The sequence below is a fragment of the Mauremys mutica genome, chromosome 13 (assembly GCF_020497125.1).
Source record: "Mauremys mutica isolate MM-2020 ecotype Southern chromosome 13, ASM2049712v1, whole genome shotgun sequence".
NCBI lineage: Eukaryota > Metazoa > Chordata > Testudines > Geoemydidae > Mauremys > Mauremys mutica.
The window spans coordinates 57,726,435-57,744,446 of record NC_059084.1 but is presented as its reverse complement, the minus strand read 5'-3'; the positions used below and the strand labels follow the sequence as shown (position 1 = coordinate 57,744,446).

The 18,012-nt window shown below is 40.1% G+C and overlaps 1 protein-coding gene across 1 annotated transcript in view; it reads right to left on the bottom strand.

The window, feature by feature from the left end:
• Positions 1-2,361: 2,361 nt before the first annotated feature.
• The window catches only part of LOC123347836 (cytosolic phospholipase A2 gamma-like), a 31,472-nt gene continuing 15,821 nt past the window's right edge, over positions 2,362-18,012 (bottom strand). Inside the window, exons 7-17 of the mRNA XM_044985025.1 lie at positions 16,862-17,002; positions 15,874-15,927; positions 14,620-14,685; positions 13,989-14,045; positions 12,931-12,997; positions 10,568-10,632; positions 8,292-8,336; positions 6,543-6,638; positions 5,186-5,340; positions 3,945-4,113; positions 2,362-3,135 (exon numbers count right to left, since the gene is read on the bottom strand). Of these exons, the coding sequence (XP_044840960.1) occupies positions 2,963-3,135; positions 3,945-4,113; positions 5,186-5,340; positions 6,543-6,638; positions 8,292-8,336; positions 10,568-10,632; positions 12,931-12,997; positions 13,989-14,045; positions 14,620-14,685; positions 15,874-15,927; positions 16,862-17,002 (1,088 nt within the window). The 3' untranslated portion in view covers positions 2,362-2,962. The remainder of the gene's footprint in view (positions 3,136-3,944; positions 4,114-5,185; positions 5,341-6,542; positions 6,639-8,291; positions 8,337-10,567; positions 10,633-12,930; positions 12,998-13,988; positions 14,046-14,619; positions 14,686-15,873; positions 15,928-16,861; positions 17,003-18,012) is intronic.

Below are 18,012 nucleotides of genomic sequence, written 5' to 3'. Positions count from 1 at the left end.
ATCCATTGAGAATTGTATATAGATTAGAATATGTTACTTAATGCAAAATAAGGTTGGGGCTGGGACAAAATAAAAATCCAAATGAAAAAAATAACCAGTAATGGTGGGTAACCCTGGATTTAAGGAGCAAAATCAGTGCTAAGCAGAAGCAGCAGGGGAAATAGCACTGACCTGAAACTCCAGGATGTTTGCACCTTGAAGTAATGACCTCTTATTTCCCAGGGCTTAATGACCAGGATTCAGGTCCCACAGCTCAGATTTATCTCTGTGTTTTCTCCACAACTTGGATTCTCTAGCTAAAGAGCCTCACATCCCAGGAGCTGGGACTGGACGGCAGGAGATGGATCACTCGATCATTGCCCTGTTTTGTTCATTCCCTCTGGGGCACCTGGCATTGGCCCCTGCAGAAGACAGGATACTGGGTTAGACGGACCATTGGGTCTGATGCCATATGGCTGTTCTTAGTATGAGCACAAGCAACAATCTCATGTGGAAGAACATGCTGCTTATAAAGTAGAGATGCTTGCTCATATTGGTACCTTTTCAGGAGAAGGCTGTGTCTCCCCCGACAGCGCTTGTGAAAGAGAGTCTGGGGAGTTAGTTCTATGTCTTTTGTGTTGATGGCACAAACAACAGCCCCAATGCAGACAACTTTCTAAGTCACATGAGATCTCCCTGCTGACATTTCATCACGGGCGATGGTGAAAAAAAAATTGTGAAATCTTTTTCTGAAGGAAATTTGGGATTTTAACTAAGGAACAATTCTACACAAATTGTTTAATTGGAAAACCGAAAAATAAAATAAAATAAAATAAAATAAAATAAAATAAAATAAAATAGTTTTTTTGGACCAATGGATTGTGAGTTAAGTAAGTTTTCAGCTAAAGTTTTTTGGCTTTCAAACTTTTTTTTTGAGTTTTCAGCAGAAAACAATATTTTTTGTAGATGATAAATTGAAATTTCAATCAAAATGTTCTATGGGGACAAAGGAATTCCTGCTAGATTTACTGCTGAAATTACAATTATAATGTATTTTTTGCATTGTGCAATCAGCGAAGATCCCCAGTCATGGCCCAGAACCCCATTGCGCTAGGTGCTGTACAAACACAGGATGAGCTCTCGATGGCTGAAATGTAACTCTTAGCCCTGTTATGTCCCAGTGTAGGCTAGCCAGCCTACCACTCCAGCAGTCCTTATTCACACCAGCACCTCTAACCACCAGGCAGCAGACTCAATCTCTTAGTGGTTGCTCTGTCTCAGTCTCTCTCTCTGGGCCACGGACTCTTCATTTATTTATCCACAGTGGAATAGCTTCAACAGGAGAGAATTCGTTGAATGCTGAATCACAGCCAAAGTGAAAGGAGAGCTGTGGCCACTGGCGTCAGTGGAGTTAACATTTGAGTTAATGTCCAGTGAAGAGTCTCACACCTGCTCCATTTTACTGTTTGATATTGTCCCCTGCTCACTCTCACCTAGGGTGACCAGATGAGAGGAAGACTATATTGGGACACATGGGGGGAGTGCCGCCGACGGACCAACCCCCCCCACCAAAACGGAGTACCGTGATCGGGACAAACATTGGTCGGGATGTGGGACAAACACCTAAATATCGGGACATCTGGTCACCCTACTCTCACCTGCTATTTTACCTTGATGAATGCAGGCAGGGCTCATCCAGCGGGGAAGGGATCTGGGGCCACCCTGGAGATCATTCAGCTCGCAGGGTGCCTCTGAAAGCTCTATGATTGCAATCCCACCTCTACTTGGATGAAGCTCACAAGTGTCAGATCTATGAGCACATGCCATACTGCCGGTGCTGAAGAACCACCTCTCACAGCTGAAAGTCTGCAGAAGACTCAGCGTTTATACATGATCTAATCACTAGAGGGGGACAAACAGCCTGACAGGGCTACCATGGGTTATGCAATGCCCTGGACTGCAGGAGCTCGTCCCAAGCAGCAGAGATCAATGTCAGTTCAATTCCCCATAGGTGCCAGCACTTTGTCACTCCGCTTGCTCCTTCTCAGGCAGATGGATGAAGAGGGTCAGACTTGAGAATTTGCAACATGTAGCTCTTCACATCATGAATATTTGAGTCTGCATGTTTGTATTGGTACCATGCAGCCAGGGGAAACTGGAAAGTTTGGGAAAAAAATGGAAATGTTGGAAAGAATTTGGTGACATGATTCTGTTCCCCGTTACATCTGTATGAAACTGGACCAATTCCAGTGGGTAGAATGGGATTGGAACAGAAAACTCATCATTACTCTTCTTCTTTTCTTTCATTTTTATCTGTTTTTTAAATCAGAAGTTACCAGCAAAAGACATGATGAAAATGTTCCATTTATCCAAAATATTGGTTTCTGTTAAAAAAGGTGCTAACTATTTCAAGAACATTTTCAATAATATTTTCACAAAACATACATCTAGAACTTAGAGATGAAAATGTTCTTTGCCCACAAAACTAGGTTCTCATTTTTCTAACCCCTCTATGTATCAAAGGACCTATAGCGTGAGAAGAGCTAGGGGAGATGGCTTTTACCACAGATGCTTGTGCCTTTGCTGGCTGTTTCTAGGACAGAGGCACTGTGTGCAAATCCTGTGATGTTATAGGCTTTATTGATTGAACATTAATTGTGTGGCAAGAGACAAGGCATCTGGCATCACACAGAGCAGAGACTGATTGAGCAACAATTCACAACAGAAAGCAAAGAATGATTTATACCAAGAGAGAACTTTTCTTTGACTAATGCGCAGAATCAGAATTGCTGAACTAAAGTGCAGTCAAGTCACGGGGTTAACTCATGAGCTAGGTACTAGTGCTCTCATAGCAGAAGCTGAGACTCCTCACCCCACTGTGATCCCAAATAATGACATTTTCCAGCCAGGTGACAATTCTGTAGTTTGCAAAATCTACTGGGTGGCTTTAACATATGCAGAGCATAGATGAAAAAAAGTCTTCTTAAGAGCTTGTCTTCTTGTTGGAGCAAGCCACAATATGTTTGATCTCTTGCAGAATCTTGTCTTTGTTGTTCAACACATTCAGTCTGGCTGACTGGAGGAGTATGTGGATGTCTCCCTCATTGTAGAGAAAGCGAATGGGGGTGAATTTAATTCTCCATTCCTTCACATAGCCTGAAAGCAAAGAGAGAGATGTGAATATGTTTTTAGGATGAGGATATTAATGTTACTAATGTAATGTCAATAACAACTACTACTATTATTAGGACTAAAACACAGGTAGATGTCTTTATGGATATTTTGAAGATTCACATTTAAATTAGTTAAAATTAAAACAATGGATGTGATATAGGGCCAGATTTTCAGAGGTATTTAGGTGTGGAAAGATAGGCGACTAGTAAGATTTTTGAAAGCACCTGTGTAGGTTAGATAGGTTAGGTACCTAATTCACTTAGGCACTTTGTAAATCCCACTAGGTGTCTATCTGCATCTATAGGCACCTAAATACCTCTTAAAATTGAAATGTTTACAGTTCAGTGAAGAAAAAAACAAAACAAACCAGAGGTTAGTAACAAAAATCCTGTATCATAGATTATTAGGGTTGCAAGGGACCTCAAGAGATCATCTAATCCAACCCCCTGCTCAAAGCAGGACCAATCCCCAAATCATCTCCTCAAGGATTAAACTCACAACCTTGAGTTTAGCAGGCCAATGCTCAAAACACTGAGCTATTCCTCCTCCCCAGATAACTCCATAACTACCTACTCTGTAATTTCTCCCAACTTCCTGTTATGTTTCTATCACTGGCTATTCTAAGATAGGACATCAGACTAGACGAATGTGACTTATTTTCCCAATCCTTATGTCCCTTTGCTACGCTACCCCAGCACAAATCAGACTCAGCTGTATTTAAGTCACCCATGTACGTGAAATAAGAGTGAGGTCAGGAGCCTTAAAGAAAGTTGGTGTGACGTGAAAGTTACCTGGGCAATTCACTTTGTTGAAAAGTGGGAAATGCATGACGGTAGGAGCACCCTCTCCTCTGAAGATGTAGCAGTCAGACGGGTTATCTGGGTCTTGGAGCAATTTCTCGTCCACCTTAGGGAACGGGATGCAGTTTTCTTCACAGTATTTGGCAGCTTGCTTGAGTGTCTAGGAATGAGGGAAATGTGATAATTGTATTTAAAAGAACTGCTGCTGTCCACAGATAGTCAAATACTCAAGAGCAGGTACCTCAAAACACAAAAAGGCTCACTTCTCTCTGATGCCTCAAATAAATTGACTAAGCAAAAAACCTCCAGTTCAAATCAGACCCTCTGCTCTTGGGATAGGAAGAATGTTTGCGTAGCAACACATGGCTGTCTACACAGAGACCCCTTGGCTGGGATTTCCAAAAAACTACAAGGACCAAGAATTTACCTCCCTGGAGAAGTCAATAGGAGCTGGGCACTTAACTACCTTTAAAAATCTCAGCCCACAGCCAGTATCAAACATGGCACATTGAGTCCAGCACCCTGGCACAGAGCTAGAAGGTTCACTGCAGCCCACAGCTATTTCACAGGGATAGATCTGAGTGGTTCAGTAGGACCCAAAGGAAAGCTCTGCATAAGCTTGAAAGCTTGTCTCTCGTACCAATACTAGTTGGTCCAATAAAATTCATTACCTCACCCACCTTGGTTCAGTAGGAGACATTTTCCTCTATGGCTCAATATTCACCCCTGTACTCATCACATCAAAGCTCAAGGCCACTAACACTTCATCTTTCAGTTTACAGATTTCCTTCCCTGTGGTACTATGGGGTGGATTTTCAAAGCCACCAAATCCGTTGCCCAACTCCCATTGATTAAGGCACCAAACTGTCCATTATGCATTTGAAAATCTCTTCCAACAGAGATCCATTCGGCCACCTCCCAAAAATACTAGATTTGACTAAAGTCTGCTGACCAACTTCCTACTTGGATGGTTGGATTCTTTCCACCAAACATTCCCCCAGCAGGTTCAGAACGGTCTGGGATCCTTTGCTCACTTCCTGTCATGAACTGTTCTCCAGCAATGAAGTTAAAAAAAAAGTTTGTTTTTTTAAAGATTCTAAACTCCTTTTTTGGACCCTTATCTCTTGTGATCAGAGACAACATATTTTTCTATATTCAAACATCACCTGGCACAATTGGCCTTCGATCCTAGTTGGAGCAATAGTAAAAATGATAACAATGATAGAAGTTACCTGAAACGGATCAAAAGGTCCATAGTCAAAGGAGAGGATCAGTTTCACTTTCCTGTCTGGGCGGAGAACCAGGGGGTAAGCACAGTTTATGGCTATGCCAGCATCAACCAAGGAGATGACTTTATTGTTCACCAGCTCAGGAGTGTCAATACCAGCTAAAGGAATGTATCCAAAAATAGAGTTTTAATACTAAGAGATTAGAAGCTGCACCTACCCATGGCATGCGAACAAGATTTATAAATAATATTCACTGCAGCTATGGTTTGGTAAAGAGTCTGTATTCTGTGTCCATTATACAGTATAGCCGCCCCTTCCCCACCCTCATCCTCTGCTGCCCCTAGTGCCCATTATACATTATACCCATTTCTTATTCTTAATCCTTCCATCCACTGGTCATTATACAGTACAACCACCAATTTCTGATTCCTGAGCTTCTGCTTCCATCTACGGGGCATCATTATAGGCACTGCTGGAAGCAGCACTTATAGTTAAGTTTTTCTAACACTTCCCATTACTTTGTTTTCTGTTTTCAAATTTTTTGTTAGTTTGGGTATGGGGGGTATTACATAGCCATGTAATTAAAGCTATATCATAATGCCTATGCAGAAGGAAGCTTTACTGCAGTTCCATGGGCAACTTTAACTCTGATCTGTCCCAAGCTTTGAGTGCTTGACTCTGCAATCTTAACATAATATTTAGAACATAATGCTTTTGATTGGAAGTATTAGATTTTTATTGGTCAATAAACATGGAATTCACCCTATATATATAAAGCAATGAAAGCCTATTTCCACTGATAATCAAAATGTACTGATAGGCAAGATAATGATTCTTGAGAATTTAAAGTTAAAATCCAGTGATTTAGGCTTTTTAATTAGGGTAGTTATAAAATAGACTAGTGAATAAATATTAAAAACAGGTATGATTTGTTGATTTAAGGATATTTATTTTGTATATTTTGACATGATGTTGACAATTTATGTTTTAATGGTATATAAAGAGTTCATTTTTTGACTCTCAGTGTCTACTGTCATTAAACAATCATTTGAGTCTCTCTCTAGTTTTCAGTAATTGTGAAGATTTAAATCAATAAAAACAAATGTTTAAAATCCACAATTTCACACAACTGTGAAAATCTAAATGAATAAACATTTTGAAAAATGCTTAAAAATAAACATTGATATTGTCTGTCAAAATTTAAAAAAAAACAACCATCAAATTCTTCCAATCCTAACAAGACTGTGTAAAAAGACAACCCTTTCCCATAAGTTTCTGTGTGATGTATTTACTGTCAAAGCAGGACCCTAGGAAAGGGAGACATTCACACCACAGAGTCCCTAATCTGTATTTTACTTACAGTATTTGTAAAGAAAGTTACTATTGGTTCCCCATTTCCAGTGCAAGAGATCGTAAGTGGTTTTAGACAACATCCTAGCTAAATCCACTGCTGAGCCTGTGAGAGGGCACAAACCAGAATTAAAATATCAGAGCTAAGTACTAAAACATATTCAGGAACTTCTGAAAATCAGAGTTTCTCTTATCTTGTATTTGCTAGTATAGACAAGGAGCTGGGGGGAAAATTATGGTGTATCTTTTATGGAGCAGAAGCTGCAAAGCAAAGCTGATTCTAAGGAACGTAAGGGGAACTCTCTCCTGAGACAGACAGAAGCTGTGGTATTCTCAGCATCCTGGATCCCACACTGTGCCACATAATGCTCCACGCATGCTTCTCTGCATTAAGATACAAAGTTCTCTCCTTCACAAAAAACCTGCTGGAAGTTATAAATAATTTCCTATGTTCCACCATGTGAGATATGTAGCCTAGTTCTGTTAGTTCCTGAATTGAGCTGTATAAATAACAGATTTTTTGGTTCCATGGCTAAACAAACAATTGTCATTTAAAAAAAAGATTTTTTTTTCAAATTTTTCAGCAAACAGAAAAAGTAAAAAAATAACTTTGTGTGGAAAGAAACATTTGGCTTGACTCACAATGAAACATTTCATCCTGTTTTTTGAGCTTTTAAAGAGAGATCTTTAAGTGAAACTGAACACAATTTCTAAATAAAAAGGTTGTTTTAAACCAAAACATTTCACTTTGAAAATGTGACTATGAAAGGTTTTGTGTTTGCTTGAAGTGCTTGGGAAACCTCAGCTCAGGAACATGGACTGGTGCATGTCCTTCCCATATTGAGGGAGGGGCAGACTGGGTTATAATGACTGGTCAGGCTTCTGATTCCGGCATGATTGTGGGGCCCTAGACCAGGGAGCTGGGGGGCATTGGCTGGAGCCTCTCTGTTCTTGGTTCATGAATAGCATTCATGTCACTCAGCAGGGGGTGCCCCTGCCTGTGGATGGCTGTGTAAGTGCAATACCTGGAGGGCTTTGCAGCTTGTCACAGCATCATAGTGAGCAAGGGATCCCAGGCTGGTAAGCAAGAGGTCCCAGCGGTACCCTAGTTCCAGGTTGCATAGTGGGGAACCCATCACACACACACAACCAAAACAGCCGAAATGGTCAAAATCAATATGAGCCCCCTCTCCCAATAATCATTTTCAGTCAATCTAAACATTTTGGCTAACATGAAATGGCCTTTAGATGCCTAAATACTTTTGAAAATACCACCAGGCACCTAAATACCTTTAAAAATCTGACATTACGTGACTTAGGATCATAAGTCCCACTGAAAGTCAACAGGGCTTCTGCTCTGATCCCCTTTACATGCCTTTTGAAAATCCCACCATACATCTGTCATGGTGCTGCCAGTCCAGGAATAATCACGTTGCCCCAGCTGAAATGGACATTCTGAAAACACATTCATCAACATTGGTGAAGGGGTCCAGAAACTTTCGTAAAGGGCACGACACGAAACCCTACACATAAATAGGGCTAGTCTGGAACAGCTTTGTCCTGAGCAGACATCTGCCAAAAACTGACGACATGAGAATTATTATTCAAAAGGCAGGGTGTGCAAGAGCCGAGAGATTTGTTTAATTCAGCAGTGCACTCGGCGTTAGTCTCTTCTCACAATGACGCCAAATAACACCTCATGTAGCCAGTGTATGAGAGGAGATTCAAACTCAATGCATAGGGGATTCGACTGACTTACCAATGCCACTCACAATTTCTCCAGTAATTGAACTGCCCATAGTACCTGAAAAAATATATTTGGGTTATCAGTTACTGCACACTATCACTGACCTAGGAAACATAATTCAGGGCACAATGAGTAAGGCCGTGTTAACATTTCCTGCAGGTTGTATCATAAGAAAGAAAGAAAGAAAGTAGTGGAACTACGTCTAATATTCAGTATCTTCAATTCTTCTATAAGTCTGTGTCAGTACCTTGCCACTTTCCCCTTTGTAATATATCTAAACTTACCCTTTGGCTAAAATCCTTTTCCCAGGTTCCACCATCTCTGTGTGCATCTCTGTAGCTTCCCTAATGCACAGAGCCCCCGCCCCCAACACACACCACAGTCCAATTGTCCACATTAAATCTGCTAAAATGACCTTTGCTTGGATTCTGATTAGCCAGTGAACTCTTTGAATCTCTCCACTGCAGCCCCCTTGCATATTTGAGGCTAAAATTCTCTTCCTCTTTTTCAATGCCCCCTCACAATTTCATCCTTGACTACTTGGATAGGATTCTGCTTCTGCTTCTGGCTTTGCCAAAAGCTTTCTCTGTGGCATTTGAGAAGTCGCTTAGGCTGGGCTATGTAAGGAAGTCATCACTCATATGCCACTGAAATTCAGTCTTAACTTGCTTAGATTCTGTTGAATTTCCCAACTTTATATCTGATTGAACCCTCAGTTTCCCATCCTGAATTTTCTTAAGGTTCTCAGATACTTTGGTGGTGACCACCAGAGAGTTTCCTATATTAATAAAGAAATATGAGCTTCCCACGAGGCTTTAGGCCGGAGCACACACTCAGCAAAGAGAGAACATTACTCAGGAGGATCATTTATGTCATTAACGATCTGGATATGATTATCCTCTCAGGCTAGGGTGACCAGATGTCCCAATTTTTTAGGGACAGTCCCAATTTTGGGGTCTTTTTCTTATATAGGATTCTATTACCTCCCACCCCCATCACAATTTTTCACATTTGCTGCCTGGTCACCCTATCTCAGGCAGGAGTAGATCAGAAGCAATTCCACAGCTGTCAATGCAACGGTGCTGTAATGAAAATGTGTAGCTATCACTTTACCTTTAAGGGGTTTCCTAGTCATGATTGTGGTCTACAGGGGCTCTGAAGGAGGCATGTGATCTAGGTTTTTCAGCAGTCATTCTGCAAAAAGCCAGCCTAGATCAAGGTGGGGAGAGTTATTCCTCTCTGCCTTAGGGAGCAGCCTGCTTTTACTCTGTTTTTGTTTTCTGTGTGCGAAGGTTCTGGATTTTAAAAGACATAAAGTAATATTACATTACAACCTTCTAGCAAGAGTACTTAATGTTTTTTTAAAATCTACCTTCCCTGTTTGAATGCTGTGAACATAATAGCAGTTACATCTGTAGGGTCAGAGCCAGAGATCCAGGAATATATACACCTACCTATTGAAAAGGACCTTCACGCGGTGAAGGTCCTCCTGGCCCAGTCTGTAAAGCACCTTCCATATCACCTGAAAATGTTATTTTTCCCAGTCATTTCACACAGCCACAGACAATAACACAAACATCTAAGGGCTGGTCTACACCTAAAACGTAGGTTGACTTAGCTACTTTACTCAGGGTTTTGAACAAGTCACACCCTGAGAGATGTAGTTAAGCTGACCTAAGCCCCAGTATAGATACCACTAGGTTGATAGAAGAATTCTTCCATCAGCCTAGCTACTGCCTCTCAAGGGGGTGCATTAACTATAACAATGGACCCCCCCACACACACTGTCACTGAAGGAAGTATGCACAATACAGTACAACGGCGCCATAGCTGTGCCACTGTAGCATCTGTAGTAGTGAAGGCAAGCCCTAAGAAACAACACTGAAATTACAGTGAAGATATTCATCAGTAGACCAAGGACAAAAATATTAGTTGAAATATTGCAGGATAGAATCTTCCCTCCTCTACCTCTAATCTGGGTTGTCCAACATTTTGCCAGTTTTATTTTTTCCTTTTAATCTTGTGAAAAAATATCCCTTCCTGTGTGTGTACATGGCTAAAATCAATGCCCAGATTTTATCATTTCCCCTCTCAACTATAGGTTAGGGGTTTGATACAGGAGTGGATGGGTGAGATTCTGTGGCCTGCATTGTGCAGGAAGTCAGACTAGATGATCATAATGGTCCCTTTTGACCTTAAAGTCTATGAGTCTATGATACTGCATCCTCTTCCTCTATTGCCTCCACAATATATGCATTAATCCCACTCTGGGAGATTCGAAGTTTCACCCTGAATATCATCTTCCTCAACTGGCAATATGGACACATCAGTATTAGGGCTGATGGAAAGTATTCTGTCCAAAATCCCCAAAATTTCAATGAAAACAGAAATTTTATATTTTTTAAATAATTCCATTTAATCAAAACACTATTTTTCACACACACATGACCTGGTCTACTTTGTTGATTAGCACCACTGTGAACACAACAGGTACTTTACTGGCTTCCAGCAATATAGTGCTATCCTGAAACATGTTAATAGCTGCCATAAGTGTTTTCTTTGATCTGAAGACCGCCAGAGACCTTTTCAATGAGTCTGCCATGCATAATAGAATCTCAGAATCATAGAATCTCAGGGTTGGAAGGGACCTCAGGAGGTCATCTAGTCCAACCCCCTGCTCAAAGCAGGACCAAACCCAACTAAATCATCCCAGCCAGGGCTTTGTCAAGCCTGACCTTAAAAACCTCTAAGGAAGGAGATTCCACCACCCCCGTAGGTAACATATTCCAGTTCTTCACCACCCTACTAGTGAAAAAGTGTTTTCCTAATGTCCAACCTAAACCTCCCCCTCTGCAACTTGAGACCATTACTCCTTGTTCTGTCATCTTCTACCACTGAGAACAGTCTAGATCCATCCTCTTTGGAACCCCCTTTCAGGTAGTTGAAAGCAACTATCAAATCCCCCCTCATTCTTCTCTTCTGCAGACTAAACAATCCCAGTTCCCTCAGCCTCTTCTCATAAGTCATATGCTCCAGTCCCCTAATCATTTTTGTTGCCCTCCGCTGGACTCTCTCCAATTTATCCACATCCTTCTTGTAGTGTGGGGCCCAAAACTGGACACAGTACTCCAAATGAGGCCTCACCAGTGCTGAATAGAGGGGAATGATCACATCCCTCGATCTGCTGGAAATGCCCCTACTTATACAACCCAAAATGCCATTAGCCTTCTTGTTAACAAGGGCACACTGTTGACTCATATTCAGCTTTTCGTCTACCGTAACCCCTAGGTCCTTTTCTGCAGAACTGCTGCCCAGTCATTCGTTCCCTAATCTATAGCAGTGCATGGGATTCTTCCGTCCTAAGTGCAGGACTCTGCACTTGTCCTTGTTGAACCTCATCATATTTCTTTTGGCCCAATCCTCTAATTTGTCTAGGTCCCTCTGTATCCTATCCCTACCCTCCAGCGTATCAACCACTCCTCCCAGTTTAGTGTCATCTGCAAACTTGCTAAGGGTGCAGTCCACATCATCCTCCAGATTGTCAATGAAGATATTGAACAAAACCCGCCCCAGCACCGATCCTTGGGGCACTCCACTTGATACTGGCTGCAAACTAGACATGGAACCATTGATCACTAACCGTTGAGCCCGACCATCTAGCCAGTTTTCTATCCACCTTACAGTCCATTCATCCGGCCCATACTTCTTTAACTTGCTGGCAAGAATACTTTGGGAGACTGTATCAAAAGCTTTGCTAAAGTCCAGAATTAGCACATCCACTGCTTTCCCCTCATCCACAGAGCCGGTTATCTCATCATAGAAGGCAATTATGTTAGTCAGGCATGACTTGCCCTTGGTGAATCCATGCTGACTGTTCCTGATCACTTTCCCCTCCTTTAAGTGATTCAGAATTGATTCCTTGAGGACCTGTTCCATGATTTTTCCAGGGACTGAGGTGAGACTGACTGGCCTGTAGTTCCCTGGATCTTCCTTCTTCCCTTTTTTAAAGATGGGCACTACATTAGCTTTTTTCCAGTCATCCGGGACCTCCCCCGATCGCCATGATTTTTCAAAGATAATGGCCAATGGCTCTGCAATCTCATCGGCCAATTCCTTGTAAGCTGTTTTTTTGTGTTTAAGACGAGCAAGGATTTCACTGTTAAGCCAAGCTGGTCGCCTGCCATATTTTCTTTTCTTCCGACACATCGGTATGGTTTGTTCCTGCAACCTCAATAAGGTTTCTTTAAAATACAGCCAGCTTTCCTCGACTCCTTTCCCTGTCATGTTATTCTCCCAGGGGACCTTGCCCATCAGTTCCCTGAGGGAGTCAAAGTCTGCTTTTCTGAAGTCCAGGATCTCTGTTCTACTGCTCTCCTTTCTTCCTTGTGTCAGGATCCTGAACTCAACCATCTTATGGTCACTGCCTCCCAGGTTCCCATCCACTATTGCTTCCTCTACTATTTCTTCCCTGTTTGTGAGCAGCAGGTCAAGAAGAGCTTTTCCCCTAGTTGGTTCCTCCAGCACTTGCACCAGGAAATTGTCCCCTACATTTTCCAGAAACTTCCTGGATTGTCTGTGCACTGCTGTATTGCTCTCCCAGCAGATATCGGGGTGATTAAAGTCCTTCAGACTCATCAAAATGCACATATACATCAGGCTACTTGGGAAATGGTTTTCTTGTTCCACAAGAATTTTGGAGATTTCCAACATTTTCCTGTCTCGAATTGAGACAAATAGTCAAAAATCACAAAATGTTTTGCAAATCAACATACCTCACCACAAAAATCAGTTTGGATCAATTGAAATATTTCATTTCAATTATTTTGAAATGTTTCATTTTGACTCTTAACTTTAAAAACTTTTCCCTTAGTATAAATGATGTTGAACTTCAAAAATAAGTCGTTTCCAACTGAAAAAAAATGATTTTTTTAATTTAAAATAAGCCAAAACAGAATTTTTCAACAATTTTGAAATTATTTTTCCAACTTTTTTTAGTTGGGGTGTTAATAGAAATTGACCCTTTCCAATGAACAGTTTCAGTTTTAGCAAAGTGGCTGAAAACCCCCCACAACATTTTGTCAAATCTTCCCAATCATCTCTGCAATTAAGAACATAAGAATGGTCACACTGGGTCAGACCAAAGGTCTAGCTGGCCCAGTATCCTGTCTTCCAACAATGGCCAATGCCAGGTGCTTCAGAGGGAATGAACAGATCAGGTCAACCATTGAGTGATCGATCCTCTCTTGCCCATTTTCACCTTCTGGGAATTACACCCTTTTAGCAAAACAAATGCATACAGTGGAGAATATTTCCAGCCACAGGTCAGAGTTCAGGCATGCATCCTGAGGAGTTTCCCTGTTTGCAGATGCTACAATACTGGTTAAAGGCCTGGTATTTCACAGGAAGAAAGCCAAGAGTAGGAGTTGTGAATGTGACCCTGAGAGGAAGCTCAGAGATAGAGCTCCTTGGGCACAGAGCTCATTGGAGTGGCAGATTTGGGAATTTCTGAGCAAGGAAACTGCTGAGTTTTTTGTTTCTACTCTGCTCAGGGAGACAGGATGTAGTGCACATATTTTGCAAATAAAGAAGATTAGACCAAATATACCTGACTTGTATCATCTATTTTTCCTCTTAACAAAATGGCCCTGTAGGTCCCAAATATTAGCTAACAGCTCAGGACAAAACAGACAACCATATGTATATACTTACCAGCTTCAGGTTCAAGGGTGGGTGCTGGAAACCCCTCCAAAGTTCCTTCCCAATCACCTGAAAATGTCATTAGGATTATCAGTCATTTCATATAGCCAGGATCAATCATATAATCAACTGGGAAGCAACATTCAGATTACAGTTATCAGGGTTAAGTCAATATTTTCAAGTTTCATAAGAAACAAAATTGGTACCAATGAGAAGAAATACAATATCGTATTAGATGAAATAGCTTTTCAACCAAAAAAAAAACCCCAAACAACAACAAACAAACAAAAAACAAATGAAAATTTCTGTACAGCAACATTTTTGGGAGTTATTGTTTAATGAATAACCAAAATATCAAAACTTATTTTTTCAGTAAATTTCTTTTGGTTTTGGTAAAAATAATTGTTGTTTTTTTCAGAAATTTTTTAGTGAAATATTTTTATTTCTAGTATTTCAATGATCAACCAATATATTTTTCCCTCTCAAAAAGAAGATTTTCCACTGGCATGGTTGGAATGCCCCTTTTCAGTCATCAGCAGTACAATGTAGCACCATTCACTTTTCCCTTGCCTTACCACATAGGCACTTATGGTAAGTAATTCCACTTGTGTCATTGGAGTTACCATGGACTATAATGACCTACTTTTGTTAGCCACCGAGAATGATGAATCCGATCCTCTTTTTCCCTTAAAGATGCCAAAGAACATATCTGAAAAAAAAATTAGGAGTCAGTCATTTCACCTTACATTGACAATAACTCAGTCCTTTAGGAATGAACTTTTAGGTCACACTGATTTAGGAGAAAAATATATTGACTAAATTATAGCACAACCATTTCCATCTACTCCCACCAAGCTTGTCACAAAATCTCTGTCTTGTTACTATTTTCTTCATCCTGTGTTGAACATCCACTTAGCATGGCACTGTGTCCCCCTTTGGAGGTGCTTGGGACACTTACAGATGTTGATGTCACCTTTATTTATGGTTGAACTAGAGGTGGACAAAGTAACATTTGGAGTGGGAGTAGCTTATCTATCCCTTTCTGTATGTCCATATGGCTCAAACCGTCATCTAGACCTCATTACCCCCCCTTTGACTTATTGACTCATTAATTAAGGTTTTTTAAAAAAAATAAATATATATAAAATATAGCTGATATAAACATTTTGACCAACATTTTTTTTCCTGTCTGAAAATTTGGCTTCATCAAAGTCAAAATCTTCCATAGGAATATGTCAGTTTTGACCTTTAAAAAAATATTCAGTAGGAAACTATGAAAGGAAACAAACAACAAATCAATGCAATATGACACTTTATTTTGTTTTGTTTTTTTTTAGAAATACTTTCCCCTATATTTGGAGTTTGGATTTTCACTGCATTTTATAACCTTTTCCTACCTTTTTTTATTCCACACCTTCTTATTTTTTTAAACTCCCTGGAGAACGTGGGGGCATGTAAAAAGAAATGAGAAATGTGAAGTAAAACCCCATTTTCCACACTTATTTTTCTATTTTCCAGCTCAAAAAAATTGAGTATTTTTCTCACCAAAAATTGTGGTTTTCTGATCTCCCCTAATAAAAATTAAAAATAGTCAGCTCTCAGCCAGTCTAGAACCTCTTCCATAAATTAAAATAGAATAAAACAATCTGCAGAACACAAAACACCCCTGCCCTCAGCAGCATACACACAGAGATGCCTTTTCCAGTGTGCTGTAGAAATCCCTAGAGCTGGGTTATTTCAGACCGGTGCAGGAAGCTGATTCTGGAGCTGATGATCTATAGGATCCCATCCAGCAGGACATACTTCTGAGGTGCCTCTTTTATAAGGCACCTGTTCTGTTTAAGCTGAGGACCTGCATTCCAACTCCAGTGTGCTATGAGGAAAGAAACTGACATACCCTTTATGACTTTTTCATTTTCTTCTTTGCTGCCAATGCAACTTCCCCACAAACCTGAAAATAAGAAGGAAAAGAGTATAAAATGAATTGACTCTCTGTTTAATTGGACAAGCTCTGCCCAGGGCTGATAAACATATTTCTTCTAATTATTTTTCAATAGAAAATTGGGGACTTGACAAAATGAAAATTTTGAGGAAAATGCTTTTATCAATTTTTTTTTCATTAGAAAACTGATTTTTTTTTATTTTGATTTATTTATGGTTGAAAATTGAAATGTTTTTGGTTTCAGAAGGTTTTGGACAAATGTATTTTGGTTTTCACTGGTTTGTCACTGAATTTTTTTTATTATTGTGCAGGGATTCTTGTTTGTTTGTTTGTTTTGTTTTGTTTTATGAAATGTCACAAATTTCTCATTGAAAATTTTGATAATTAAATGATAATACATTTTCCACATTTCACTCATTGTTCTGTTCACTCCCTCTGAAGCATCTAGCACTGGCCACTGTCAGAAGCCAAGACACTGGGCTAGATGGACCATTGGTCTGACCCACTATGACAGTTCTTATGTTCTTATTGAAATAAAGTGTTTTGACTGACCTGAACCAAAATGTTTTTTTTTTATTATTTTTAGTTTGTGAATATTTTTGAGATTTTGACTTTCTGTTCCGATTCAGGAAAGGAATTTCTATTGATAACTCATTTTTTTCCCAGCACAGGAAAACTGTTTTCTGCCCACCTCAACTATCTATATAAAAGCTTGATGTTATTATGTAGGGCATTTGTTGGGTGTTAGAAGAGGTGAGTGAATGGAAGGAGGGATGATATGGTATATGTAGATGGAATGAGAGCTGGGTGGACACTCTCCACACTGCTCTATAATATATATAAATATTACATATTTACATTTTAGAATTACATGGTTGACTTGCAATATCTAGCCATCTAACCAGCCTCAATTCTCTCTATCTGCAGGAACATGAGCATTCACCTTGTAGGTAACTCATGTTTTTCTCTTCTTTCTGCTTCTTTAGCGCCCCATTCTTGTATTCACTTCCAAAGTATTCCGTGGGTACACTTGCTCCATAGCCAAGGAAGCTGGCTTCATGAGGTGTGAACTCAAACCAGGTTTCTGAAAAATAAAAACAAAGAGTTTTGAAATCGGTCCAGCAATAGTTTTGAGTGGCAAATTAATCACCAGGAGGTATCCATAACTCATTGGAATGTGAGCATGATTCAAACAACATCTACATTAATAAAGTTTCTTCCCATCCATGTTGTCCCATCTTCTCATCCACTCTTGACTCCTATTCACATTCTGTATGAAGCTATTGGTCCTCACCTCCCAATCCCACACCACCTGCATCTCACTTCAGAGTTCTTACCACTGAAGCTGAGCAAATAATGTAATTTTATTTCAGGGGCTGAACCAAAAACTCTGGAGAAATATCCAGTTTGGTTCATACTGAAACAAAAATCTATATTTTTGCCAAATTAAATTAAAAAAAAATCATTCTGAGTTGACACAAAGTGAAACTTTGTTTTGTTTTATTCAAGTCACAAAAAACATTTTAGTCGATTATTTTTTTACCTCCTTGGTTCAGCTGTTTTCACTTATTTTGAATAGTCACATTTAAAAATTGAAAGACCCCTTTTACTTTGAAAAGTAGAAGCAAAATGAATTTGCTCTTTAGAAAAATTTTCCCAACTGAAATTATTCATCATATTGAAAGTGACTCAACAAACGGGTCTGAAAATGCAGTTTTCGGTGAAAAATCAATTTATTGAAAAAAATTCTCCTAGCTCTACTTGATCACCCCTTTTGCTCCACCACTGAACTCCCTACCTCCCCATTATCTTCTCCCATTGTCATCTTCATGCCATCTTCCATGATGCCCCAGCCATGCAGTATTCTCTTCATGTTCCAGAAAGCCCACATGACCCACTAATTCATCTGCATTTCCTCCTATTGGTTCCTACTGCAGATAAGTCCCTCTGAACCCTCCTGGCCCCAAGCTCCATCCAAAATACTGGACAAGTCTAGGGCAGTGCAGAAACCATATTTCCCATTTAGAGGGAAATCCTACAGCTTTGACATTTGTTTTTGTTCTGAATTGGATTGAAAACAAACCAGAGAAAATC